Source organism: Sparassis crispa (assembly GCF_003851025.1).
Source record: "Sparassis crispa DNA, contig_000002F, whole genome shotgun sequence".
Taxonomy (NCBI): Eukaryota; Fungi; Basidiomycota; class Agaricomycetes; order Polyporales; family Sparassidaceae; genus Sparassis; species Sparassis crispa.
Genome location: NW_020939749.1, coordinates 3556212 through 3580714, shown reverse-complemented (window position 1 = coordinate 3580714; position 24503 = coordinate 3556212). Strand labels below are relative to the sequence as shown.

Sequence of the window (24503 nt, the reverse complement as noted above, 5' to 3'; positions counted from 1 at the left end):
AGTATCTGACCAACTGCCACTCGGAGCAATATCTGCCTTGTGGTATCGATTACTTACTGGCGTGTACTGTCTCAGCGCTTGGTCCGTAGCACGAGCGAAAAATGGTGTCCGCAGCACAAGTGGAAAACACTGTGAAGGAAATAAGAAGGTACATATAGGCCAACGTTGACTAACTGGCCCGTGCATGTTTCTGATCGAACTCTAGTTGGAAACGGATGTACAAACTTTGCTAGCGACAGTGGGGTGCTTTTATTTATTGACTCTAGATCTCTGTGAGCGCCATTTCGTAGCGCAGGGATGGTCGGACCGAATAAAGCAGATATATACCGATGACTACGCCAGACCTGAACTAGCTTTTGTATGATAGACGACAGAAGAAATTAATGTCCTAAGAAGTCCATGAGATACGATAGTCACTGAATGGAGGTAACAAGTAGCGAGGGAAAACGAAACAAAATCCAGACATCGTGACAAAACATTCATTGGTATGATTTGCGCTTCTCGGTCCGATTGTCCCGTTCCACGAGACAGTCCAACCAGTATTTGCAGAAAACTAGAGAAGCTGCTTCCAGCCAGCATCGCGACACTTCTTTACGAGGCGCTTCACTTCTTGTGAACGGGCGCGAGTAGTGACGAGGAGGGTATCGGGCATATCGACAATGACGAGGTCGTCTACTCCGAGAAGGGAGACCAGCCTCCCTGAGCCGGGTACGACGATACCACCCGCAGCTTGTTCGGTGAGCACTGTCAACGAACAAAAGTCAGAACTCAGTGGTTGGCACTGAGAAGAAAACATACCGAGACCGCTATCCCCGAGTACACGGGGCTGATTTGCCTCCGCCGGGATAAGACCAGCAAGAGACGAGAAATCACCGACATCATCCCAACCTGCGTGAAAACACATGATTCAGTAAGGAACAACACACCGTGATCGCCGAACTTACCGAATGTTGCAGGAACGACCGCCACCCTGCGGTCCATCGCCGCAGGCTCCGCAACAGCGTTGTCAATCGCAATCTTCTCAAGCCCCGGCCAGACTTCATCCAATACTCCTTGCCTGAGCTTCTCGTCGTCCCAGCTGGCCGCGATCTTTTCCAGCCCATCGTGCAGCTCTGGCTTGTACTCCTTGAGCAGCTGCATGAGGAACGTCGCCTTCGTGACGAACATGCCTGCGTTCCAGCGGTAGATACCGGTCTTGATGTACGCCGCGGCGGTGCGCGCGTCGGGTTTCTCCTTGAAACTCGATACGAGACGCGCGTTGGGCGCGCCGTCCATGCCGAGCTTGTCTCCCAGACGGATGTATCCGAACCCAGTCGACGGGTGGGACGGCGCGATGCCAATTGTGACGAGGTAGTCTTTCTTTGCGACCTCAACTGCCTCCGCGACCGCGGCCAAGAACGCGTCGTCGCCAGAAATCATGTGGTCCGCAGCGAAGGAGCCAATAATGGCATCCGGGTCACGCTGCGCAAGCACTGCTGCGGCTAGCCCGATGGCGGCCATTGAGTCCTTGGCGCTGGGCTCACACAATATATTATGTGCAAGAAGGTCCGGCAGCTGTTCCATGATGCTCTTCACATGGGCAGGACCTGCAACAATCGTTGTGCGTGCTGCCGAAGACAGGGGTAGCAGACGATCCCAAGTTGCTTGAATGAGCGAACGCCCCTTGAGAGTAAGGTCGAGCAGGAATTTAGGGTGTTCTTCCCGAGAGAGCGGCCAAAGGCGAGTCCCTGCGCCACCAGCGGGGATGACGACGTAGAACCCGGGAATTTCGCGAACGCCGAAAGGGAACGCGGTTAGAGCGTTGTCGCCCAGGGGTGACGAAATATATAGGCTTGATGTGCAAGACAATGAAGGAAGGGGTGGGCTGAGGAACGGTGACCTCGAGCTGCGGAGCAGGGGGCTGGCAGGAGCAGAAGGTTGGAAGCCAACCTTGGTACCAATGTGGCCGTTCTATCGGAATGGTGAATACCGGGAGAACGAAGGTGACACGAACGTGTCGTAAGAACGATGTCAAAGAGCTGGCACAAACTGCGCACGCGTTGGGAGGCGTTCACCACAACGGCTTGGACATGCTGATGTCCCGAACCCAGCGAAACGAATGTGTTTTCGATGCAGCATAACCGGTGCACTCGTGCTCACCTGCATTCCCTCTCGCACCAGACGTTCAAGATTGGCGTTCGCCTGCCTGAGCTCATGACACTCGCACCGAATTTCTGCAATCTCGATATTCTGTCAATACCAGTCCCCGACGCCACTGGAGGTCAGTTCAAGACATCACCGACACGACTCTGGCAGACCCACAGATTTCTGCACAGCGTCCAAAATCTGCTTGAACATGAATTCAACCTGAGGGTTGTTGCCCGTGCTCTGCATGGGAGACTTCGTTGTGATAGTGCTGAAGAAGGACATAGCTGCGGATGCGGAACAAAGGGGTCAGCTAGGGAGTAGAGGAGTGACAGTGAAGGAAAGGAGGAGATAATTTATGTACGGACACCGGCGCCCTGAACATGTCACAGTCTGGCAAGTTCCGCCCAGTGAATATGGCAACCCGCTCAATTCCCGGCACGTTCGCGGGCACATGCAGTCTCCTCTTACGCAGATGAAGTTCCAGAGTTCAAACCGCTGTCGAGACCAATGTATTTCAACTTTATATAGTTTATGCGGATAGCTATCTACAGAACGAAACAACAGAGGTATCCTCGCAATAGAACTAAGCATGACAATGGGTCCATCCAGTCGCCCCCTCGCTGTGGCGACAGGTCACCATTTCGAGAACAACATGTCCGCGAAGGTTTGCACACGTGAACCCTCTCGTCACCGCCTTATGTGCATCCTTCAGTCCAGGAAGCGACACGCAGGAATACCGGACAGATCCATGATGCCATGCCAGTGCGCGGGGTAGGCAACGTCCATGGACCGACGTCAATCCTCGTCGCTTCCAAACTCTAACGCCTGATACTTGCGGCGCTTCCTCGACGGGTTTGCCAGCGACGCACCCTTCGGCGGTACCGCCGCGGCGCGGCCCCGTGCGCCTTCTATGAAACGGAGATAGAGCGCGGACATCAGAACCGGCTGGTAACCACTAGCGCAGCGGAACACGCACTCGCAATCGAGACCAGCTTCGATGTATCCGGCATAGACTGTTCTGACTCCGTCCGGGCTAGCTGCGCCTTCAATTTATTGATCTCCTTCTCTGCCGCCGGCGAGTGTGGCCGTTTCACCGCCTTCTTCGTGCCCGTGCTCGTGCTTGCAGGCGGCGTGCGGCTCCGGCGAGCGTCAGCGAGTTCAGCCTTCAGTTGCTTGATCTCCGCTTCTGCCTTCGACAATTCCACCGTCGACTTCGAGGATGAAGCTTGTGTGGACTTCGAGGCTGGAGGCGCTGGAGGATCGTAGGATGATGGGTGCAGTCGGCATTTCCTGGACTGGGCTTGCCGGGCGATCTGCAAGGCTAAACGATCGACGAAGACCTGACGTACGACATGGCACATACATCTGTGAAGACCTTTGTTGCGAATGACGCAGCGTCTCCCGGAGATAGTTCTGCTAATGGTATATGAATTGGAGTTTTGGCATTGGGGCCGATGGTGAGCTGTCACAGATAGTCAACCCTCGAAATTTTAGGAGTGAGGATACAGAAAGCGGCGCGTGGTCGTTTGTCTTTGAGATCACCTAGTAGATGTCCACACTCCTGTGCCCCCTTCAAACTGACATTGGGGGCTGTCGAGGAAATATTTTACTCAAGGTTTAGAATACGGGTACTCCAGCTACTCACGAAAGTGCCCCGCTCTCTCGATGCTTGTCCACGCGATGTACAGGGAATCCACCAAGAAACACACTGAACATGATGAGAAGACGTACATTGATTTCAGCGCCCTTCTCGAAGCTCCAGTTTCCTATGTATAGCTCTCCTTGGATGAACTTGTCCGTGAGATGTTCTGTAAACGTCTCAAGTAGCTTCGATGACGATCTGGTGCCCTAACAAAGACCGAGAATCCTCAACATTCAAGGAAACTTGAAAGCTTGACACCCAGAAAGTTCGCTTCAATAAGCGTGACGATATACATACCACTGTCTTGTGGACGTCCTTCTCCGTCCAGCGTCCGCTCCACCAGCGGCCTTCCGGGCCACTCAACCCAACATAAACCGTCCAACCCACTTCATTCACAGAAGACAGGACAACAAAACGCGAGGGTCCCTGGTATATCACTTGGATGAGCTCATCGAGAGGCAGAAAATGTGAGAGGACGTCAAAGTCTGAAGCCATAGTTGCCAGCGAAGTTGAATTCAACGTCGGGCAATTGAGCGCCCGTTGGGAACTTTGAAGGTTATCTTATCTTAAATATCTCTCCAACAGGATCTCTTCCACCGATCTCATCGCGATGTGTGTATAAATGACTGGTTTTCTCTACGACGTAGCTGACAGCGAAGCTCGTCAGCAGGTTTCTGTATTTCTAGGTGTGGCACAAGAGCATCGAATTGTGTACAGGTGAGCCTCTGCTGGTGCAGACGATCGAGTTCTTTGCGGTCGCATGATCTTGACGTGAGCCTGGACCTGCAGTGAAGTGTAATATGAAGAAGCGGGTAATCTTCGTCGGTATCGGGTGAGTAGACTTCAGTTTGTTCTCCTTGCAATTACATTGACTTGACACAGGGGAGCGACGTGTTCTGGCAAGACGACGCTCGCGAAGCATCTGTGTAGGATATTGCCCGGGAGCGTGATCCTTCACCAAGATGTACGTCCCCTCGCCGACATAGTATTGTTACTCGACACTGACATGCGTGCTACAGGACTTTGCCCCCGTGAGTTTATGCAGAGTCTCGCGAGCTCTCCGTGCAGTCACCATCTTACATTTCCGTGTTCGTAGCCTCAAGAATTAGTCCCGATTCACCCGGAGTACAACGTTCAAGATTGGGACAAAGCTGAGGGTGCTATTGATTGGCCGAGGATGGTCAAATCCCTTGCTGAGGTAAGGCGGCAGAGGTGCTCGTGCGACGACCTACCCCCGCTGCGATCTTCTTGGCCGAGTGACTCACGATCCTGCTATTGTCAGGTCAAGCGCTCTGGCGAGATACCGCCAGAACATTACTCACACGACCACCTGAACGAGCAGAAAGATGTACCAATTGACGATGCTACGTTCCAACATTGGCGGGACGTGTTCACTAAGATAGACGCGGTGCACAAGAAGGCGGGTGAGCAGCTCGTGTGGGTGCTCGTAGATGGCTTCCTACTATATTGGCATCCAGTAAGTTGTGGCATTCACGCGTTTTCTGGATCCTTCGCTCAACAACTCGCAGGAAGTAGTCAATCAATTAGATATCAGGGTATTGCTGAGAGTTCCTCACGACGTGCTCAGGCAGAGACGGCACGAGAGGCATGGATATCACACAGCAGGTAGGACACTTGATTTATCCCGCATTCAACGGCAAGCTGACACTCCTCCCTCACACGTTTACCCATGCATTCCCGACCGTTCGTCTGGCGCGCCTCATCTGCGACTTCGCCTTCTGGAGTGCAATCTGATCCAGAGGGCACGCTCTGGAAAGACCCTCCGAACTACTGGGAGCAAATTGTCTGGCCGGCATACGTCGATGCACACTCGCGCATTGTAGAGAACGGTGATGTCGAGCATGGACAGCCGAACGGCGCGGTTCCAGGTCTCATATTAATAGACGGGCTGGAGATGAAGATGGGGGACATGGTGGAGCGGGTGTGCGTTCGGCTGGCGGAGATGGTGGACGGGGAGGCGATGAGGCAGCGAGACGGAGTAGACGGGATAGTTGCACTCGATCATAACTAGAGTGTATTTGCAGAGATAATTATTGGGCCCATCGTAGAAATTCCCTAGGCCTCATAGGACTGGGCTCGGACTTTCGGCTTTCACTGCTCCGTGCATATGAGAATGATTCTCGCTGCAAATACACTGGGTGGAACATATCAGATGTCGAAGAGGCAGTGGATTATGGACACGCGGGGTCCGGGGTCCGAAAAGTCCGCAGTGTTCGGAGACCGAGCGGACTCGCGATTTCACATGACTTGGCCGAGTGGGAGCTCTCGTGACGGCGCTCGATTCCGCTTATAGCCTGTCCTCTCTGCATCCTCTTCCCATCTCTCCTCCTCCTTTATTTCTCCAACAATAATGGCCCAAGTTATCGTCGTCGGTGGTGGTCTCGCAGGTCTTTCGGCCGCTCACACTCTTCTCGAGCGCGGTGCAAACGTTCTGTTACTTGACAAGCAGGGGTGAGTAGTGGTCTGATTACATTCATGTCGTCGGCACATCGGAGAGGGGTTCAGTCGGTGTGGGAGCAGGTGATGCTACGTCCAGAGGCGCATGCGGAGCGCGTATACGCGGACGCTTGAGCGTGAAGTGGAACGATAGGCTCGATTCCGCGTCTTCTGCGCGTACGGGTCTCCGTCTACTTCTGCCGGCGCCCGTTCTACTTCCCGTCGGAATACTCTGCCGTCGTGAACATTGTGAGAAGCATAAGGGTTTTACAATGACTTACCATGTCGATCTACAGGTTCATGGGCGGCAATTCCACCAAGGCAACTTCCGGTATCAACGGTGCAGGTACCAGATCCCAGCAGGAGCTCGGCATTCTGGATAACGCTAAGATATTCTTCGACGACACCAAGGATTCAGTACGTCGCACCCACTGCTCGTGCACCATTACCGTGCTCATCGGTACTATAGGCTCGCGAACTCGCTCGTGATGACCTCATCAGAGTACTCACCGGGCGTTCCGGGGACGCGGTCAACTGGCTGCAGGACAAGTTTGGTTTGGATCTCTCCAAGGTTGCTCGTCTGGGTGGTCACTCTCAACCTCGCACGCACAGAGGAAGCGCTCAGTTCCCTGGCATGGTACCCATCTTTGGTTCTATCCACGTCTTCTCCGTGTTCACACCCAAATACAGGTCATGACATACGCCCAGATGGAGCGCTTGGAGGACCTGTCTGTGAGCACTCCCGACCGTGTCAAGATTAAGAAGAAGGCTCGCGTGACCAAGCTCGTCAAGGACGACTCCGGTGCCGTTATCGGTGTCGAGTACGAGCACAACAAGAAGACCGAGACTGCTTACGGCCCTGTCATTCTTGCGACTGGTGGTTACGCAGCGGACTTCACTTCAAATTCGCTGCTGAGGAAGTACCGTCCAGAGTTCTTCGACCTCCCCACAACGAACGGTGATCACTGTACCGGCGATGGTCAGAAGATGGCTATGGCAATTGGCGCACACGCGATCGACCTTGAGAAGGTGCAAGTGCATCCAACCGGCTTGGTAGATCCCAAGGACCCAGAAGCGAAGGTTAAGTTCTTGGCTGCTGAGGCGTTGCGTGGTGTTGGTGGTCTACTCCTGGATAATCAAGGTCAGCGGTTTGTCGACGAGTTGCAGCATCGTGACTATGTCACTGGAAAAATGTGGGAGAACGGCAAGGCACGTGAAGCAGTTCCATTTCGCTGTCAGGGTGTTTACTGATCCTCCACTTACAGTTCCCCATCCGTCTCGTCCTGAACGGTCAAGCATCTGCCGATATTGAGTGGCACTGCAAGCACTATGTTGGCCGTGGACTTATGAGGCGCTTCGAGAGCGGTGAGGAATTGGCGAAGGAGATGGGCCTTAAGCCTGAGGTCCTCAAGAAGACCTTCGACGAATACAACAAGGTCGTCCGGTCAAAGAAGGATCCCTTCGGCAAAAAGGTTCGCAAGGTATCGTCGTTGATACAGTACGTGCATTAACCCATCTCGCCTTAGTTTTTCGCGTCAGGCGAGTGGAGCATGAACGATATATTCAACGTCGCGATCATGACCCCTGTCCTGCACTACACCATGGGTGGTCTCGAGATCGATTCCGAATCGCGCGTGGTGGATACCAACGAAAAGCCGATTCCGGGTCTCTTTGCAGCGGGAGAGGTCGCTGGTGGCGTGCATGGCGCGAACCGTCTAGGAGGCAGCTCGTTACTCGGCTGCGTCGTCTTTGGGCGTGTTAGCGGCGACTCGGCTGCATCATACCTTCTGCAGGTTCTTGGCCCTCTCGCCGGGAAGGCTGCTGGCCGATTGGGTGCCGTCGCTGGCCACCTTGGCGCGCCATCCAGCTCGAACGCCGCCGAGCCTGCGGCTCAGAAGGCGCCTGAGGCTGAGGGTACTCACTCCGCGGGCGGCAAGGCCTTCAGCGCAACGGAGGTTGCCAAACACAACAAGAAAGACGATGTGTGGGTCATCATCGACAACCAGGTGCTCGACGTTACGAACTTCCTGTCCGACCACCCCGGAGGAGAGAAGGCGATTCTGCTGTACGCAGGTCGTGATGCGACGGAGGAGTTTAACATGCTGCACGACCCGAAGGTACGCGCGTCGTCTCTTCTCGTGAATCCCGTGTGCTCATGATGCCTCTCAGGTCATCCCGCGGTATGCGCCTGATGCGGTGATAGGCACGCTGAAGAAGTAGATTGTTGTTCCTTTGCTGTACCGCACTTTAGTGTTGTACGGGGAATTTTGCTACGCATCTTCAGTATGATTATACCGCACTCGTATCTGTCGCTTAGGTTGTTTTCGCATGTAATATATATCAGTACGACTCATCGTTCCATCCTCTCGTTTGACGGCGCATGTTGCGCATACATCGCTACGCCGATATGACATGTGAATGTACTCAGAAGAATATTGCAGGTAGAAGCCTGGCAACTTGAAAAGGTATTTCTGCTATGCCCAGGATGCACCTAAAACCACCCCTCGCTACAGTGTTCCCACTCCTTTATCCTACGAGAATGTTTTGAGGGATCGTGTGACATATGTTTTATGAGACGTACCATTTTGAGCGAGATTTGTGGTCAACGTTTCAACGTCAACAGTCGTCAACAGTACTACTCAGTCATCCTCGGAGATTTCTAACGGGCGTTAGAACGGTCGCGCAATGCTCACGGCTCATGACAACATTTCCCGACAATTCATTTCCCATGCTTCCCAGCTTTGTCATTCTCTGCACACTGGTGCCTGCGTTCTCGTTGCACTGCAGTGCTGTTTGGGATCGCAGCAATACCGGTATTTCACATCGTCAAACGACATTCCACCGGTATTGTGCTGGTGGGTTGTAAGTTCATGGCATCAGCATCATCGCCTCCTCTTTCAGACTCAGAATCTTCCCTGGGGCGAAAATATGGCGCAACGTCCTCTACTGTTGAATCCGGGCGGATTGCAGTTGCAGAAGAACTTCCGATCGGTGCTCTCCCTCCAGTAGATAAAATCCATGGAGGGCTCCATCGTGGCTTGTCTGCACGACAAGTTTCAATGATCGCCATAGCTGGGACCATAGGTACAGGATTATTTCTGGGGACTGGGAGATCGCTAGCGCAAGGTGGACCGGCGAGCATGGTCATATGCTATGGAATTGTCGGGGCTGTTGTTTATGTTACGCTACTGTTACTTGGGGAGATGGCTACCCAGTATCCTGTCGCTGGTAAGCATTAGATTTCTCGCATGCAACCATACTATGAACTGATAATACCTGGTTCTAGGTTCTTTCAACGCGTATGCTACGCGTTTCTTTTCTCCTGCCTATGGTTTTGCCCTTTCGTGGAACTACTGGTTCAATGACGCCGTATCTGTCGCGTCGGATTTGACTGCTGCACAGCTTGTTCTCCAGTTCTGGACGACCTGGAATCCGTGGATGATCAGTCTAGTGTTCTGGGTTTTCCTGGTTGGCGTGAACGCAGCGCATGTGAAGGTGTACGGAGAGTTGGGTATGTACCAGAACCACCAGGACACTTCTCACATACTGATTCTCATCCTACGATGTACAGAATACTGGCTCTCTTCACTCAAGATCACTGCTGTAGTGGTTTTCATAATCGTTGGAATATTTGTCAACGTCGGCTTCAATCGCGATCACGAGTTTATTGGCACTAAGTACTGGAACACGGCCGGAGGTCCATTTGTGGGCGGATTTGCCGGATTCGCGCGCGTGTTCGTGACGGCGAGCTTCGCTTGTAAGCAACTGCATTCATGTTATGGACAACTTATCGATCGCTCTTGATTGTCTTCCAGATGGCGGAACAGAGAGCCTGGGCATCACCGCGGGTGAGACAAAGAATCCATCACGGAACATGCCACGTGTTGTTAAATTCGTCTTCTGGAGGTATTGAACCATAGCACTATCGTCGTGCATTGACATGCTGATATCGATACAGGATTTTGTTGTTCTACATTCTGAGTATCGCCTTGATTGGGCTGAACAGTGAGCATCGTGGAATGTTTACAGTTCTTCCTCCTGACAAGACTTCAATCCGAGTCAGTTCCATGGAACTATCCGGGGCTGTCCAACACGACTACTACAACGTCACCCTTTACCATCGTGTTCAGGGAGGCCGGCTCTAGTACGCTTTCTGTGCAGCTGTTAATGTTTCAAGTCTTACGAGAAACCTGTTCTAGATGTTGCCGCGTCTTTCATGAATACTGTCATCCTTACATCAGTCCTGTCCGCTGGCAACCACGCGCTTTTCGCTGGTTCCCGTGTTCTTTATGGTCTCTCGGTCATCAGTCCGGCAGCGCAAGCTCCGCGGATATTCTCGTGGACGACAGAGGCAGGTGTTCCTTTACCTGCGCTCCTAGCCACTAGCAGCGTGAGCGTCTTGTGCTTCGGCACTAGCTTCATCGGCAGTGGGCAACTATGGGGTTGGTTGCAAAATATCGTTGGCGTTTCGAATCAGGTGGGCTGGACTCATTGTGCTACGACAGGTTACTGAATGGCTCGTGAGTAGATAGCATGGTTATCGATAGGACTGGCAAGCTGGAGATTTAGACAAGCGTGGATTCAGCAGGGTCGCTCGTTGGAGGAACTGAAGTTCAGGGCCTCGTGGACATGGCCTTGGGGGCCGCCGTTCGTGGTAATGATCTTTCACAACTCAGCGTAGATGATGATTAACGTCAATGCAATTTTTTTTGGTTATGTGTACAGGTGGTGACTGTTACAGCTTTGATTCTCAGTAAGTGTCCGATCTCCCTCGTTTCCTGGCGGCAACTCATGCCCTTGTCTCATGTAGTCCAAGGCTGGTCCTCCGTGATACCCCATTTTTCTGCGGTCGACTTTGTCTCTTTCTACGTGGAGTTGCCCGTGATGGTAGCCATGTATGTCGGATGGCTACTCGCAAGTGGGTCCCTCTTCAGGCCACAGGAAGAAGTCTCCTTGTCCCTACCGCCGACAGCTTCAACACCTCTTTTATATCCTTCCAAATTGCGTCAACGATGGCGATACCATGATCTTGTCGATACCCAGACCGTCGACCTGAGAAGGGACGAACATAAGGAAGAGGATGAAGACAGGGCGGACGACGAAGAGCGCGAACATAGGCTCAAGGGACAAGTTGGGCTGCTGTGGAGGCTGTATTACATGGTGTAGCCGTTCTGGAGTGACGGCATGGTATATTAGTGAGTGTTTGAGCGCTCGTTCTCCGTTTCATCTCATCGTTCTGCAGGATCACTTACTTGTACTGAGTGCTAAACGCGTTAATAATGGAGGAGTCTTACTGCTTGTTTGTCTGCAACGGATGCCGTTGTTAGCCGACATAACCGTGTATGGCAATGCCATGCATCTTACGAATCCGTGCACGCCACTGGGCAGCCGCTGACCTTGCACTATAAGTGAGCTGAAGTTTTAGATTCTGATCGTAGCCAAGGTCGACTACAGAAGATATTTTGGAACCCAGTCAAGACGGTGGCGTAATTTCGACACGATGAAATAACTTGGCATTTGGTGAGTCACTCAGGGAATACACCCAGAGCGTCTGAAATGCAATGAAGACTTTGGTCGTCAAGTACATTGCCTGCACTGCTTTAATGTTTCACATAGAAGTACTATGGTCGAGCGTGAAAAGCAGATCTCGTAGGATCACTTTCAGTATCGTGTGGGCTCCACGCACCAATGGCTTTGCGTATTCAAATCAAGCTCGGGCGGTCGCCGACGGTCAGGTAAGTATGTATTCTCGTCATCTGCTGTACTTGATAGGAACGTTCCTCGGGTACCGATACTATCTTCCCCGAGGTCATTCGTTCGGGCGCGTCACATCGCGGTTCTACAATCTTTCGGATATTTTCCCTTCCGCCTGTTCTGCTGTTTTTCCTCTTATTTTCTGTTTTTCGCAACTATCTGATTCGCTTTGTGCATATACTGACGATCTCCTGTCTCAGCAACTTCCGAGCTTGAGGGTGATTGCAATGGCTGGCACGTCTTGCATTCTTCTCAAGAGGTTGCAACACAAGCCAGCCCCGGGCATCATCCCCGATCACGAACCGGATCTCCGACGCATCACCGGACTACAAGTTACAATCGGGCGCACTCTCAACTTGATTGCTTTGTGGGGGCACGTACCGCGAGAAATTTGTGGATGATCGATGTTGTCGTCGCTTCCTCTCTCTGGAAGCGCAGGTCAGGTCGTCCCTTCATGGCTTGTATGTTTGACGGCGAGCTGTAACGCAACACAGCGGCGTTGTTCGATACCAAAAAGTCTCTGTAAGTTGAAAGGCACCGAAGGTTTCTTTGTCGACGGAATTCCCTTGCGCTGTTCGGTGGACACCTGGCCGAGGACATTTCTGAGCGACGAAAGAGTGGTCATGGTACCCGGAACAACTGATTCTGATCGCGAGAACACCAAGTATGCGGTGACCTCCACGTTGAAACATCATACATCATGGATGGCGCTGCAAGTGTCTTGGTCCATGGAAAGGCCTCGGCGTACGAGTAGACGGCATGGTATAAGAGGACCATCCATCCTCAGCGAGTCTCTAGTTCTCACCCCTTCGCTCTCAGAGCCAAAGACTTGCAAGTCGGTACTGGATAGTGAGTCTTACAACTGCTTTGTCTAAAGCTTTTTGAACTGACGAATGCTTGGTAGCCTGACTTGCTTTTTGTTTTTTTGCGCATTTTATTTCACGACTTCATTCACGTTCAACTTCGACGCACTTCAGCGCCTTCACGCTTCACGCTCCCTGATATCTCCCCAAACCTCTTAATTATCTTTATTAGTTCGTCACGATGCGCTCCACCATTGCTGTCTCCGCTCTCCTAGTCGCTGCTTCCGCTGCTCCTTCCCTGGCACTCCCTATCGCTCCTGCAAGGTATGTCTTGACCATTGGATGCGTGTTGATTCGTCTGATTTGATTTTGATTCTACAGCGGTAGCGAGGCTCTTAACTGGTACAAGCTTGGCAATGCTGCGAGTACCGTTGGAAAGACGCTCCTTCACCTGCGCGAGGAGGATGCCCTCGTGGCGCGTGCTGACGCCGGGAGCGAGGCGATCAACTGGTCATCCTTCCACCCCACTCCTTTCGGCCCCGCTGTCGTCCGCGAGGACGCGTTAATTGCCCGAGCTGCGCCCGCAGGCAGCGAGGCTATCAACTGGAAGAAACTCGGCGGTTTCGCGAGTACAGTCGGAAAGACGCTCCTTTCCCTGCGCGAGGACCCAATTGTGGCTCGTGCATTCGAAGATGAGCTGTTGGCCCGCGCTGACGCTGGCTCCGAGGCCATTAACTGGGGGGCAGCCTACCTCTTTCACCCTCTGCGCGAGGTGGATCCCATCCTCGCTCGCGCCCTTGAAGATGAGCTGCTGGCTCGCGCGGGCGGTAGCGAAGCGATCAACTGGCACGACGTTGGTCAGGGTCCGATCCACGATGTGAGGGAGGAGGAACTTCTGGCTCGTACAGAGACGGAGGGTAGCGAGGCGATCAATTGGCACAGTGTTGGTCACAATCTCAAGGAATTTGGTCAGGGTCTGATCCACGACGCGAGGGAGGATGAGCTTATAGCTCGCGGTTTCGTGTGGAGTGAGCTGGATTGAGCGTCGGCTTACCATTTTCACCTTGGGAGTGACTGGTCTCATTGTACTGAGTTGCGTGACGTGAAATACAATGCGCTTGGCTCGGGAGGCTGAGAACTCATTCGAAGCACCGCAAATACACTTCGAGCCTCGATCCTGGAATCCTCGAAAAGCGACCAGTTTGGCGGCCAAAGTGTTAGCGTCATGTTTCCCTCCAGGAAGGCCCGTGGAGAAAAATATGGGTTATCAACTGGCACCATGTCGGCAACGACAACAAGCAATTCGGAAAAGGCTTCGTTAGTCGGGAGGATGGCAGCGAGGCTGTCAACTGGAAGACCGTTGGCACCATTGCCGGTGATGCTGGCCGAGTCGCTGCCCACTTCATCCGCGGCGACGGCAGCCAGGCGATCAACTGGCACCATGTTGGTCACGACGTCGAACAGTTCGGTGAAGGTGTGGTCGGCCGTGCGGATGCGGGTAGCCAGGTTGTTGACTGGAAGTCTGTTGGTACCGTTGTCGGCGACACTGGCCGCGTCGTTGCCCACTTCATCCGCGGTGATGTGCTATTGGCACGCGGCCTTGCGTTGAACGAATTGGATTGAGGGGTGATGTAGTTGTTTCTGGGGGATTTTTACTTAGTCTGTCATTTCGAGTTGTACGCTTGAAATGCGATGCGTTTGGCTCGGGGGGCTTGGGAACTCAGTACTCATCTTTGTCTTGCATCCATGATGCATGATCCCACAGGAAGTAGCGAATCATGTGACCGCGTCTGTGCTACATTTCACAAACACTGGCACATCCTCCAGCTCTGCTCTATTTCCAGGCTATGGCTGGCTTGACGATCAAGTCGTCCGTCCGTCTTTCCTCGGGTGAAAATTATGCTTGGTGATCGACGTGTGACCATGCTGAGCGCAGCTGTCAGGGTACAACATGCCACTACTGGGCTTCGGCGTTTACCAAAACTACACGACGAGGGAGTCTGTTCTCCAGGCATTTGCAGCGGGATACAGGTCATCTGTTACGATGCATGTCGTGCACGTATAGGTTCACTCAGCGCTGTACAGACATGTCGACTCGGCACAGGCGTACCGCAACGAGGCCCATGTCGGGGAAGCAGTACGGGAGAGCGGGTTAGATAGAGGAGATTTATTCATCAGTTAGCTTCTGCTTTCCTGCGCGATTAATCATTTATAGCTCGTGCAGCTACAAAATGTATTAACAAGACGCACGGCTACGAGAGCACACTGCGTGGTGTGGACCTGTCCCTGGAGAAATTTGGATTTGGTACGTTCACCCGATACAGTATGCACCCTTGTTGTCCCGTCATTGATGCGATTAACCGTGTTTGAGCAGATTATGTTGACCTCTTCCTCATCCATGATCCGATGTCTGGAACGGAGAGACGACTGCAGACCTATAAGGCCCTTCAAGAGGCTCGGAAGTCGGGGAAGATCCGCAGTGTCGGGGTGTCTAACTAGTCAGTTGTACTTTTATTTTCCTGTTGCACGACTGATCCTTGCACTACATCTCGCTGGCCAAGTGGTGTTAAGCACCTTGAAGAAATCAGAAAAGCGGGCATGGAGATGCCGTCCGTTAACCAAATAGAAGTTAGTGCTGGCGACTATCAAATGCGCGCATGCCTTACTGACTACATAGACTCGCCTAATCATCAGTTGCACCCCTTCTGCCGACAGAAACCGATTGTCGCCTACTGCAAGGAACACTCCATCGTGGTCCAGGCTTACTGTCCCATCATCCGGGGCAAGATGGACCACCCAACGATACAGAAGCTCGCTGAGAAGGTACGATCGTGAATTGCACGCTCTCGTGTTACAAATGTTGGGTACTGATTTGGACTGCTCAGTACAAACGTGATCCTGCTCAAGTTCTGCTACGCTGGTCTCTGCAGAAGGGGTAAATTCTCTATACATTGACACCGCTCCGCATTTTCATGATGTTTTTCGCAGATTCGTTCCATTGCCGAAGTCAGCAACACCTGCACGAATTCGGTCAAATGCGCAGCTATACGACTTCGCGCTCGATGACGAAGACATCTCAAGTCTCGACGCGCTGGACCGAGGCAAGGAAGGCGCGGTCAGCTGGAATCCTGTTGATGTCGAATGAAGACAGTACTAGTATTACTCAGTTCTCGCTGTTCTACCGTCATATGTCAGAATTGATGTATGCACACCAAGGATTATGCGGTGATCGTGGACTTGCATAAGATACAACACACACAGCGAAAGAACACGAGGGCATCAGTACATACGTTAGTCCTCGTCCATCGTGCTGTCCCCCCGCTCTTTTCTCTTCTGGATCCGCTCTTGCATCATTGTCTTTGCGCCTTCTTTCGCAGCGTCTAAATTACCTGACTTCGCGAGAGCCAAGAGGAGTGCGTGGATGAGTCCAACGTAGTTATGTCTCCGGAGGCTGTTCTCGAACTGTAACATTGACATAAGATGGTTTACACCGCGATGCAGCAGTTGATAATGGGAGACAGGGTACTCACGGCCCAGCGCTCGCGTTTTGAGTTCTCGACTGAGAGCTTGACTATGAGCTCCGCGGCTTCTGACTGCTTGCCTGCGGCATGAAGCTGTGCAAGCTGCGCCTGGAGAGTTGGTAGCGGGTCTTCATGTACCGCAAGCAGACTAAACTCGAGCTGTGGGAATACTCAGCGAACGCTTACTCGACGCCTGACAAAGAGAACTCACTGAACCTGGTGGATATGTCGCTATCCGTGCCTCGATGACCTCTCTGCAAAGCCTTTGGTCAGTCCAACAGCACTTACGAGAATGAATATAACCTGTTACCTCGCCTTCGCTACCCATCCTTCTCCACTCTCTTCATAGGCTCCATGTCGCACCGGGTTGGCCTTAAGTCCGTCCAACTCATACACACAGCCCATAGATGGCAAATAGACAATAAAATGGTACGCTTCTTCAGATGTCTTGGGCAGACCAAGGCCGTCCAGCGAGATTGCAGAGGGAGGGGACAGTGCGTTATGCGCCTCTCTGAGCCAGTCCGAGCTGGTGATGGCCATGCCGCGCGTCTGCGCGTCCATGCCCGTCGTGAATCCAATGAGGTCCGTGAGCTGCGTGCTCATGGGCAGCCCGGGGATGTTCCCGATCGCGTTCATGACGGCAAGCGTGGCGCACGCGTTGTTGACTACCTGGTGAGCGAAGAAACCGGGGAAGTCGGTGTCGAACTGGCCACCTGAGGGCTCTGCTGTCGAAGGGACCCATTTAAATAGAAATATGAGGGCATGAAGAGGTTGCAACTCGGCGAGGGAGGCAGCATCGAGCGAGTATAGGTCGTCTACCACCAGCGGAACTCCCAGCGTCTTCAGAAGCTCGCTGCAATGTTTATGAGCCTACAACAAAAACAAAAACAAAGACGTAATATACGTGAACACGCCTGGGTCTGATTCTGTGAGCTGCCAGCCACTCGAGTCGTCATCTCCAGACATGTTTATGTTGCGAATGTTTTCTAGAAATGTTCAAGTCTACCTTGTTTGAGTGACGCGTCGTGTCACGTTACTCGTACTAAACAACCATCGCCACGTGGATCGCATAGGCTCGATCGTGCCACCATGTCGCAGCCGGAGGACCCGCGAGCAGCTAATCGCGCACGCTTCGAGTTAGAGCTCGAATTTGTACAGTCTCTGGCGAACCCTTTTTATCTGCACTCTCTCGCCCAACAGAACATTCTCAACCAACCTGCCTTTATCAATTATCTGAATTACTTACAATATTGGAAGGACAAGGATTATGCACGGTTCATTTTGTCTGTCACACACCGAGACGAATTGCCTCGGATACCTCCTTCTAACTTGGGGATATCTGCAGGTACCCGCACGCATTGCACCACCTGGATTTGCTGCAGCATGCCCAGTTCAGGGCGGAGATAGGCAAGGACGAATGGAGAGAATACTTGAACCAGAAACAATTTGATCACTGGCGTACGTGGTAAGTATTGATTCTTTTACATAGGTATATGTGCTGATCCCTGCTGCATAGGCGTGAACCGAAACGACCGAGTGCGGTTCAACCTTCGAATTCTCAGCCAAACAGTAACAACATCCGCCTCTCATGAACAAGTTCCCGGGAGTGCAACATGAGGACTCGCAAACGGAGATCTGCATACTTGAGCGCGGCTCTCACCTTTGCAGTCCTCACCTCAACGGCGGTTCGATGTTCATCTCATGGTTATCTTTAGATCCCACTAGCTCGGAGGTCTCACACCTCATAAATATTGTGTACAGTAGAGACACGATGTCTCTGTTTCGTGAATATCTCGAGTGAGAAGTGCATGCGCCGTGAAGCCACTGCCTTGTAACAATGGGAAGTAAAACAACATCGCCGCATGCAATAATGCTGCACCACAGGGCAAGTATAGGCAACCTAAGAAAAGCTACGTTTTGCACAAATGTCACTGTACAGAGCAGCCACCTGGATCGGCTCGCTCACCTCTAGCGAGCAACATTCAGGCGGTGTCGTATACAGTACCTCCACTAGCAATGCAACGTTCTGTTCCTAGCGGCATACATGTCCGGTAGCATATTCCATGGCGTAAGCATGCACGCTCCCATGCTGAATTATGGCAGTGAATGTTGCTCAGGATATGCGACTGGTTCCGGGAGAATTTTTTTGACCGTCCGGGGTCCAACTCGTATACCGTCCAGAAAATACAACAAGTGACTTACCAGACTGGGAATGTTGGGCCATCTCATTGTCGCATGCAACGCAATGCAACGTTCTTTATGGCCTTTTTCAAATTCGCCCGCAATTATTTATTTTGCCAGCATCACTGCCAACTCGAGCGCCTATAGCTATGATCGTATAAGTCGCCGTGAGACTCGGATCGTGCCAAGGATCTCCGTCTCGATAGGTAACGTGATCAGCCACGCACACTTCTGCATGTTCCCTCGAAGTCGATGGCTAACGAACGAATCGCGAACGGGTATACCCTTGTAGACTCGGACCGCGATGTACACGAACATGAGTTCGACCTGGACGTGCACCTCGCCTCGCTCGCGGAGAAGAGACGGCTATGGTGGCGGAACGCACTCATCAATACGTTCTTCATAGCTTCTTGGTACGCGCTTGCTAATTTCATGTCGAAATTGCTTCTTGACTCTCAATTGGGTGATGTGTAGGTTTGTATTTGCCACTGTGCTGTCGGTGTATAACAAATGGATGTTCGCGCCGGAACACTTTGGCTTTCCCTCGCCGCTCTTTGTCACCACACTTCATATGATGGTCCAGTTCCTCCTCGCGACACTCTTGAGGCTTGTGTGGCCGCGACGTTTCCGTCCAGAACTTAGTCCTTCTAAACTAGATTATCTGTGAGTGGTCCGTCTTCTTATGTTCGTTCGCGTTGGGGACTAGTGCGTTGTATGCGCTCAGGTCACGGAGAACTTTCAGCACCTGATCTTGTGTACTGCATGCAGTGCAATCGCAGGGTGCGAAAGACATTTCACCTGCGACCATTCAAAATTTCTCGAAGATTCCTGGGGAGATTAAAATGATGACAGTTCCGTTTATTTTGTCTGCCAATTCGGCGCAAGCTTCGCTGCACAGACCTTCCATCGGTCATAACCTACCAGCTGAATTGGTAGAGCAGTCCGGCCTTTAGTGTCCCGTAGACGCTTTTCTGCAAGGCGGGCTGGTCATTTGTTCATTCGTTGAACAGCTCCTTGCAACCGCAATACCCTCCGCCAGATTTCTTTGGGTCAGCGAAGATGCAGTTTCACATCGTTTGCTGGTTGCCGCAATCCATGGCGATCCATGGCGTGTTCTGTTGTTACCCTTCATTTACATTATTTTTTTACTTGACTCGTTCCACCGGTATAGCGTGCTAAACCATTCTCACAGGCGCAAAGCTGTACCGACAGGCATTACTACATCACTAGATATCGGACTCTCTAATCTCTCTCTGAAAATGATCACGCTCTCCTTCTATAGTGAGTTTACCGTTGTCCTCCACTGATACTTGCTCATGGTCATTTGCCCCGACAAATGATCCGCTTGACTTCCGAGCGATTCAGCCATGTGCAAGTCATCGTCTCTAATATTTGTGCTACTCTTCGCGTTCCTCTTTCGCCTTGAGAGGTTTTCCTTCATCCTCGTCGGCGTCATTGCCCTCATATGCGTCGGCGTGCTACTAATGGTCGCCACCGAGACGCACTTTGTCCTCCCGGGGTTCATCCTGATCATGAGTGCGAGCGCACTGGGTGGGTTCCGCTGGAGCCTCACGCAGCTGCTTTTGCGGAGCAAGAACATGGGTTTTGACAGCCCCGTAGCGACGTTGTTTTGGCTCGCACCGATCATGGCGGTGACACTGGGCTCACTGACGCTCATCGTCGACGGGTGGTCGAAAATATTCAGCAACCACTTTTTCAGCGGCGGATCGGAGACGTTGCGGACGTGCTTCTTCCTGATCTCGCCCGGCGTGGTGGCGTTCTGCATGGTGCTGAGCGAATTCTAGTGCGTGCACTCTTAGCTCTCAGCGAGTGAGCGGGTGCGTGGGTGTGTTAATGCGCGGTCAATAGCATCCTGCAGCGAGCGGGCGTGGTGCCGATGTCGATCGCGGGCATAGCAAAGGAAGTGACGACCATCACGATCTCGGCGTGGGTCTTCGGAGACGAGCTCACACCGCTGAACATCACTGGAGTTGCGGTTACGGCGTGCGGTGAGTCTGAGATACTGGTACGACTGCAGCACCTGAGTGACTCTGTCTGCCGCAGGTATCGCGCTTTATACGTACCACAAGTACCGCAAGTCCATGGACGCGAGCGTCCCGCTCGATGCTCATGGGAACCCGGTCGAGGACGTCGGCGAGGATTGCCGTCGCCCAGGCGAACTGGAGAACGGGCACATCAATCTCGAAGAGACGCTGCGACTCGCGGTGACGGCGGAGTCAAGGGCGAGTCTGAGCGACGATTCGCACCCGGTAAGTGCTCGCGGGACGCCGTGATACGTGCAGGCTTGCTGATTCAGCTCGCCCATCCGCGTCGATAATCGACAGGAACACGCCGCACGGACAAGTGCGCCGGAGCTGCTATTTGACGTCGGGAGCGAGGATGATGAATCCCACAGTCCCGCCGAAAACACCAGCCGCCGTAGTGATCCCTCGCAGCCGCCGTCGTACGTTCCGGACGCTTCCCAGGATATGGAGAACGTGTGGGGCAAGTAGGCGGCGCTCGGGAACATTACTGACCTCGTAGGATTGTATATTGTGGGAGTCGGGTGCCTTTGTGGGACTATGATTCATCGTTGATACCTGTCTATCATGCTCGAGAGCTTAGGGTCGCGACTTGGATCATGCCGACCGTGCAGACCGGCTGCAGCGGTGTCCAAAATTCTGGGCTGTGCTGGAATCCGGAGTGCTATGCATATGGAATGCATAACATTGCTTGGCCTGAGCTCTCGGAGCTCTCGGAAGGTGGTACAATGTGCCGGTACATATGGCGCACACTGCCACTGCCGTGGGTGATGCTAGAATAGGTTCGGCAAGAACAAATATAGCCCTGTACTCATTCAATGATATGACGAGATGAGGGTACGCTGCGCAAGAAGACTATCGGGATTTGGCCGCGTGGGACTCGACTTCCACCCAGTAGTTATCCGTTGACGTTCCGCAGCCAGCGCAAAACCTTCGCAGAGGAGTTCAGGGATATCAGCAGTGGAAGCCGTGCCTCTCTGACGCCTATTGACGCTGAGATGCACATTGCATGAGCTCTTGGCAGTGGATGGGCATCACTTTGAGATTCCAGCTCAAAACCGATCTCATCAAGAAAACAATGAGCAATCCTGGCTTGGCGGTTGACCTGGATCGGAGAACGGAGGAGATGGCGGGCGGCGCGCCCTAGAGCGATTTGAATGTGCATGGCAAGTTCCTGTGACTTTCGGTCCGCGATTATGATAACTCTTTATGCGTCAGCAATCCGACGGGATACCGGTGGTCATCTAGAGGATGGACGATGAGTGGCCATGAGCTCGTGGGTGGCTTTCCGTTACGCGGTTTAGAGACGGCTACTCGGTGGACGCCCGTACCACCTGCCATAGACAGTAATCACAACCGTGACTGAGCGGAGTTCCCTGGATAGCCGAATCTCCGCCCATCTTTGGACAATCTACAGACGGAGCTTTAGCGCTGGTCCCGCTCAGGGCGGGTCTAACGGTCGGATCGTCACATTGTGTCACGTTGGGTCACGCTTTCACGCTCCAGCTGGAACTTGCAAAATCTGGACGTTACGGGAAGTCACCCAGTTGAAGCGCCGGTAAACGCTGAGTGGTGAGAGCGCAAGGTGCTAGTATGGCAAGTGTTCGCAATCACCTTGGTGCTGACGCCGTCTGGCTGGTGAAATGAGCGCCATGTCATGGAAAAAAAACCTTCACCTTTGTCGGGACTTTGTGCCATCGCTGCATGTGATCGCGAGGGTATGACGAGGAGCTGGCAAAAGTGGCGGAGAACACAGTGGTCACCGACAAATAACGACGAGCTACTAGAGGATCGAGCGGGCCACGCGGCCCGCAAGTAATCCGACGTTCAGAGCTGAATTCAAGTAGCTTGTGGTCAGGGATTCCTCGCGCGACGCTGTGTGCGCGCATCCTGCACGTGCGCCAAATGTGGGACTATTGATTGGGAGTGACATGTCGCGGCACAAGGCGGCACAGCATTCGAATAAGCTCGAGCCAAATGCGTTCCCGGGAAGCCCGTCCGAGGTTGTCAGAGGAGCATCACAAATATTTGTAGGATTCTTCCGCGCTTGACTTTGATCCGCCCAGAACCGGAGATTCTGGATTGGGGGTACGACGCGTGCAAAGTATCGCGGTTGGGGCCTGGGATTAGCATCCCAGTTTCATGCCTTGTGCGCGAGAGCCGTGTAGTCTGTGCGGTCGGGAAAGTTTTCGAGGGGAAAAAGGCAACAGGCGGAGAGACCGATTTGGCCGTGGAATCAGTGATTGAAGATCCCCCTGGCGGCAGTGACAGCGCCTTCTGCCAGAACAATCTTGATTCTAGTGGGACGGCACGTGGCTTCTCGATCTGAGATGAAGTTGCAACACGGCGGCACCAAGTGCGGCGTCGCGCGCTGAGATAGTCTCATGGCGAACATTATCCAACCAATAATTTCCCATACATAAGAGCACCAGCCGCCCAGGTGAGCTCCCCACCCTTCCCAATCATCCTGCGTACTGAAATGGCTGGCTTCCAGTTCGTCATCGAGGCTCCTCAGGCAGACCAGACTCGCAGAAAGCGTGCTCGTCTCGTTACCTCCTGCGACCATTGGTAGGTCCGCCACATCACTCTTAAGCGCGTTTTCTGACTTCATCTGTTCACCATTCCATCAGTCGATTCAAAAAGATCAAATGTCTCCAGCCCGCACAGTCGAGTCCCTGTGAGGCATGCTCGACCGCAGGTATCCCGTGTCTCTACCGCGATCGTGAAAAATACTTTGCGGAACGAAACCGCGTCATTTCTCGTGCCTCCTCCAGCTCGCGCAGCTCTTCGTCTGGCAGTCCAGAGCTATCTCCCCAGGTATCGATCTCCATCCTCAATACGCACAGGCGATCGCCGAGCACCGTCTCGACATCACCTTCACCCCCTACCAACTCCGACATCTACCTGCCACCCCCTGCCGACTTCTCGTACCCCCACGCACCTTCTGCGTGGCCGTTTGATGCGCTGAACGACACTCAGCCCCTCGCGCGTTCACATTCGTCGATCTCTCTGCCGCAGTCGTGGTGTGTGCTATCGTGCTGCGCCCAATTTCATCTCTCATTGGTTTCATGCTTCTCAGGGAGGACTACTACACCGTCCCTGAGCAGCCGGGGCTCAGAATCAGCAGTGCCGCGTACGGCACGCCGCAGAAACCTCCACAGGCTATGCAGAGCTCGACATCCACGTTGTTCGACCCGAGCTGGCCGGACCGTCCGAACCCCGCGCTCATGGCACACTTCATTCAGACGTACTTTGACAACTACGGTCATATCTTTCCGTTCCTCTCGTTCAATGACATAGTGCAGCGGTTCCTCAACCAGTCGCTATCTCCTCTTCTCGCCAACTGCATCGCGGCGCTGGCAGCTTGGTGAGCCCCTTTTCGAGCTTAGAAATATTTGATAATTGACGCGTTCGATGTCAGGAACTCGAACGATGCTGAGATTTTGCAAAGGGGAGCATCAAACACTTCCAACGACTACTGTGACCATGCCAAGGTAAGGTCCACCCGATAGATTCACGAGTCATATATCCATGCAGAGTTCTCTCCAGAGGCTGCTTTCGCAGACGGAGCTATTCGACTCCGTCGAAACTCTACACGTTCTTATCCTTCTCGCGTGGGCCGAGTACATCAGAGCGCGCAACCTCGACTTCTGCGCCAACATCCAGGTGCGTCACTCATCATTGACTTCCTCGCTACCCCGTGATTGACGTATTGTTCGTCTGACAGAAAGCGCAGGTAATGGCTCAGCGTCTCGGACTGGCCGACGGCAGTCGCATCCGGATGGTAAGCAGCGAGTACGAGCGCGCGACCCTGCAGTCCACCTGGACAGTCATCTGGCAGCTGAGCCTCACGGTCGAATCCGGCAAACTCTGATCGAACTCCCCTCTCACGTTTCGTTCTCGTCCACCGCTGTATTGCTAGAATGCCTTATACATACTGTATTCCCCGTGAGCCTATTAATATCTCCTGAGGTTA

At 53.0% G+C, this 24503-nt stretch overlaps 12 protein-coding genes across 12 annotated transcripts; 8 read left to right on the top strand and 4 right to left on the bottom strand.

Annotated features, from left to right (window-relative positions):
* Nucleotides 1-553: 553 nt before the first annotated feature.
* Nucleotides 554-2409, bottom strand: SCP_0312090 (hypothetical protein; the record flags this gene model as incomplete). The annotated part of the gene is made up of 6 exons (XM_027756592.1): nt 554-744; nt 799-888; nt 945-1950; nt 2037-2072; nt 2140-2229; nt 2302-2409. The coding sequence occupies 6 exons, from the start codon at nt 2407-2409 to the stop codon at nt 554-556; spliced, it is 1521 nt and encodes a 506-aa protein (XP_027612393.1).
* Nucleotides 2410-2922: 513 nt separating this feature from the next.
* Nucleotides 2923-4264, bottom strand: SCP_0312080 (hypothetical protein; the record flags this gene model as incomplete). Its single annotated transcript, XM_027756591.1, has 5 exons — nt 2923-3035; nt 3104-3440; nt 3491-3589; nt 3859-3975; nt 4067-4264. The coding sequence occupies 5 exons, from the start codon at nt 4262-4264 to the stop codon at nt 2923-2925; spliced, it is 864 nt and encodes a 287-aa protein (XP_027612392.1).
* A 305-nt stretch (nt 4265-4569) lies between these two features.
* SCP_0312070 (Nicotinamide riboside kinase) lies at nt 4570-5801 on the top strand (the record flags this gene model as incomplete). The annotated part of the gene is made up of 7 exons (XM_027756590.1): nt 4570-4601; nt 4652-4733; nt 4789-4800; nt 4866-4967; nt 5052-5246; nt 5299-5395; nt 5530-5801. The coding sequence occupies 7 exons, from the start codon at nt 4570-4572 to the stop codon at nt 5799-5801; spliced, it is 792 nt and encodes a 263-aa protein (XP_027612391.1).
* A 339-nt stretch (nt 5802-6140) lies between these two features.
* SCP_0312060 (Fumarate reductase) lies at nt 6141-8446 on the top strand (the record flags this gene model as incomplete). Its single annotated transcript, XM_027756589.1, has 7 exons — nt 6141-6241; nt 6523-6643; nt 6696-6863; nt 6917-7435; nt 7492-7698; nt 7753-8343; nt 8396-8446. The coding sequence occupies 7 exons, from the start codon at nt 6141-6143 to the stop codon at nt 8444-8446; spliced, it is 1758 nt and encodes a 585-aa protein (XP_027612390.1).
* An 839-nt stretch (nt 8447-9285) lies between these two features.
* On the top strand, nt 9286-11392 carry SCP_0312050 (Probable amino-acid permease; the record flags this gene model as incomplete). The annotated part of the gene is made up of 10 exons (XM_027756588.1): nt 9286-9454; nt 9513-9737; nt 9798-9983; nt 10042-10132; nt 10185-10231; nt 10290-10370; nt 10426-10703; nt 10755-10880; nt 10952-10979; nt 11037-11392. The coding sequence occupies 10 exons, from the start codon at nt 9286-9288 to the stop codon at nt 11390-11392; spliced, it is 1587 nt and encodes a 528-aa protein (XP_027612389.1).
* A 1632-nt stretch (nt 11393-13024) lies between these two features.
* On the top strand, nt 13025-13825 carry SCP_0312040 (predicted protein; the record flags this gene model as incomplete). The annotated part of the gene is made up of 2 exons (XM_027756587.1): nt 13025-13107; nt 13165-13825. 2 exons carry the CDS (start codon nt 13025-13027, stop codon nt 13823-13825), a joined length of 744 nt encoding a protein of 247 aa, XP_027612388.1.
* A 38-nt stretch (nt 13826-13863) lies between these two features.
* SCP_0312030 (hypothetical protein) lies at nt 13864-14226 on the bottom strand (the record flags this gene model as incomplete). Its single annotated transcript, XM_027756586.1, has 1 exon — nt 13864-14226. The coding sequence occupies one exon, from the start codon at nt 14224-14226 to the stop codon at nt 13864-13866; it is 363 nt and encodes a 120-aa protein (XP_027612387.1).
* Nucleotides 14227-14630: 404 nt separating this feature from the next.
* Nucleotides 14631-15928, top strand: SCP_0312020 (Uncharacterized oxidoreductase; the record flags this gene model as incomplete). Its single annotated transcript, XM_027756585.1, has 9 exons — nt 14631-14673; nt 14727-14814; nt 14869-14960; nt 15008-15106; nt 15158-15281; nt 15345-15411; nt 15478-15606; nt 15669-15718; nt 15772-15928. 9 exons carry the CDS (start codon nt 14631-14633, stop codon nt 15926-15928), a joined length of 849 nt encoding a protein of 282 aa, XP_027612386.1.
* A 146-nt stretch (nt 15929-16074) lies between these two features.
* On the bottom strand, nt 16075-17270 carry SCP_0312010 (Ubiquitin carboxyl-terminal hydrolase 2; the record flags this gene model as incomplete). Its single annotated transcript, XM_027756584.1, has 5 exons — nt 16075-16245; nt 16314-16463; nt 16516-16558; nt 16615-17157; nt 17209-17270. The coding sequence occupies 5 exons, from the start codon at nt 17268-17270 to the stop codon at nt 16075-16077; spliced, it is 969 nt and encodes a 322-aa protein (XP_027612385.1).
* A 123-nt stretch (nt 17271-17393) lies between these two features.
* On the top strand, nt 17394-17896 carry SCP_0312000 (Mediator of RNA polymerase II transcription subunit 31; the record flags this gene model as incomplete). The annotated part of the gene is made up of 3 exons (XM_027756583.1): nt 17394-17587; nt 17650-17769; nt 17821-17896. The coding sequence occupies 3 exons, from the start codon at nt 17394-17396 to the stop codon at nt 17894-17896; spliced, it is 390 nt and encodes a 129-aa protein (XP_027612384.1).
* An 841-nt stretch (nt 17897-18737) lies between these two features.
* SCP_0311990 (Uncharacterized transporter) lies at nt 18738-20998 on the top strand (the record flags this gene model as incomplete). The annotated part of the gene is made up of 7 exons (XM_027756582.1): nt 18738-18898; nt 18960-19148; nt 19678-19766; nt 19851-20289; nt 20355-20494; nt 20550-20755; nt 20831-20998. 7 exons carry the CDS (start codon nt 18738-18740, stop codon nt 20996-20998), a joined length of 1392 nt encoding a protein of 463 aa, XP_027612383.1.
* Nucleotides 20999-22857: 1859 nt separating this feature from the next.
* On the top strand, nt 22858-24401 carry SCP_0311980 (hypothetical protein; the record flags this gene model as incomplete). The annotated part of the gene is made up of 8 exons (XM_027756581.1): nt 22858-22883; nt 22952-22967; nt 23022-23095; nt 23158-23550; nt 23607-23894; nt 23949-24021; nt 24077-24193; nt 24255-24401. 8 exons carry the CDS (start codon nt 22858-22860, stop codon nt 24399-24401), a joined length of 1134 nt encoding a protein of 377 aa, XP_027612382.1.
* Nucleotides 24402-24503: the final 102 nt, after the last annotated feature.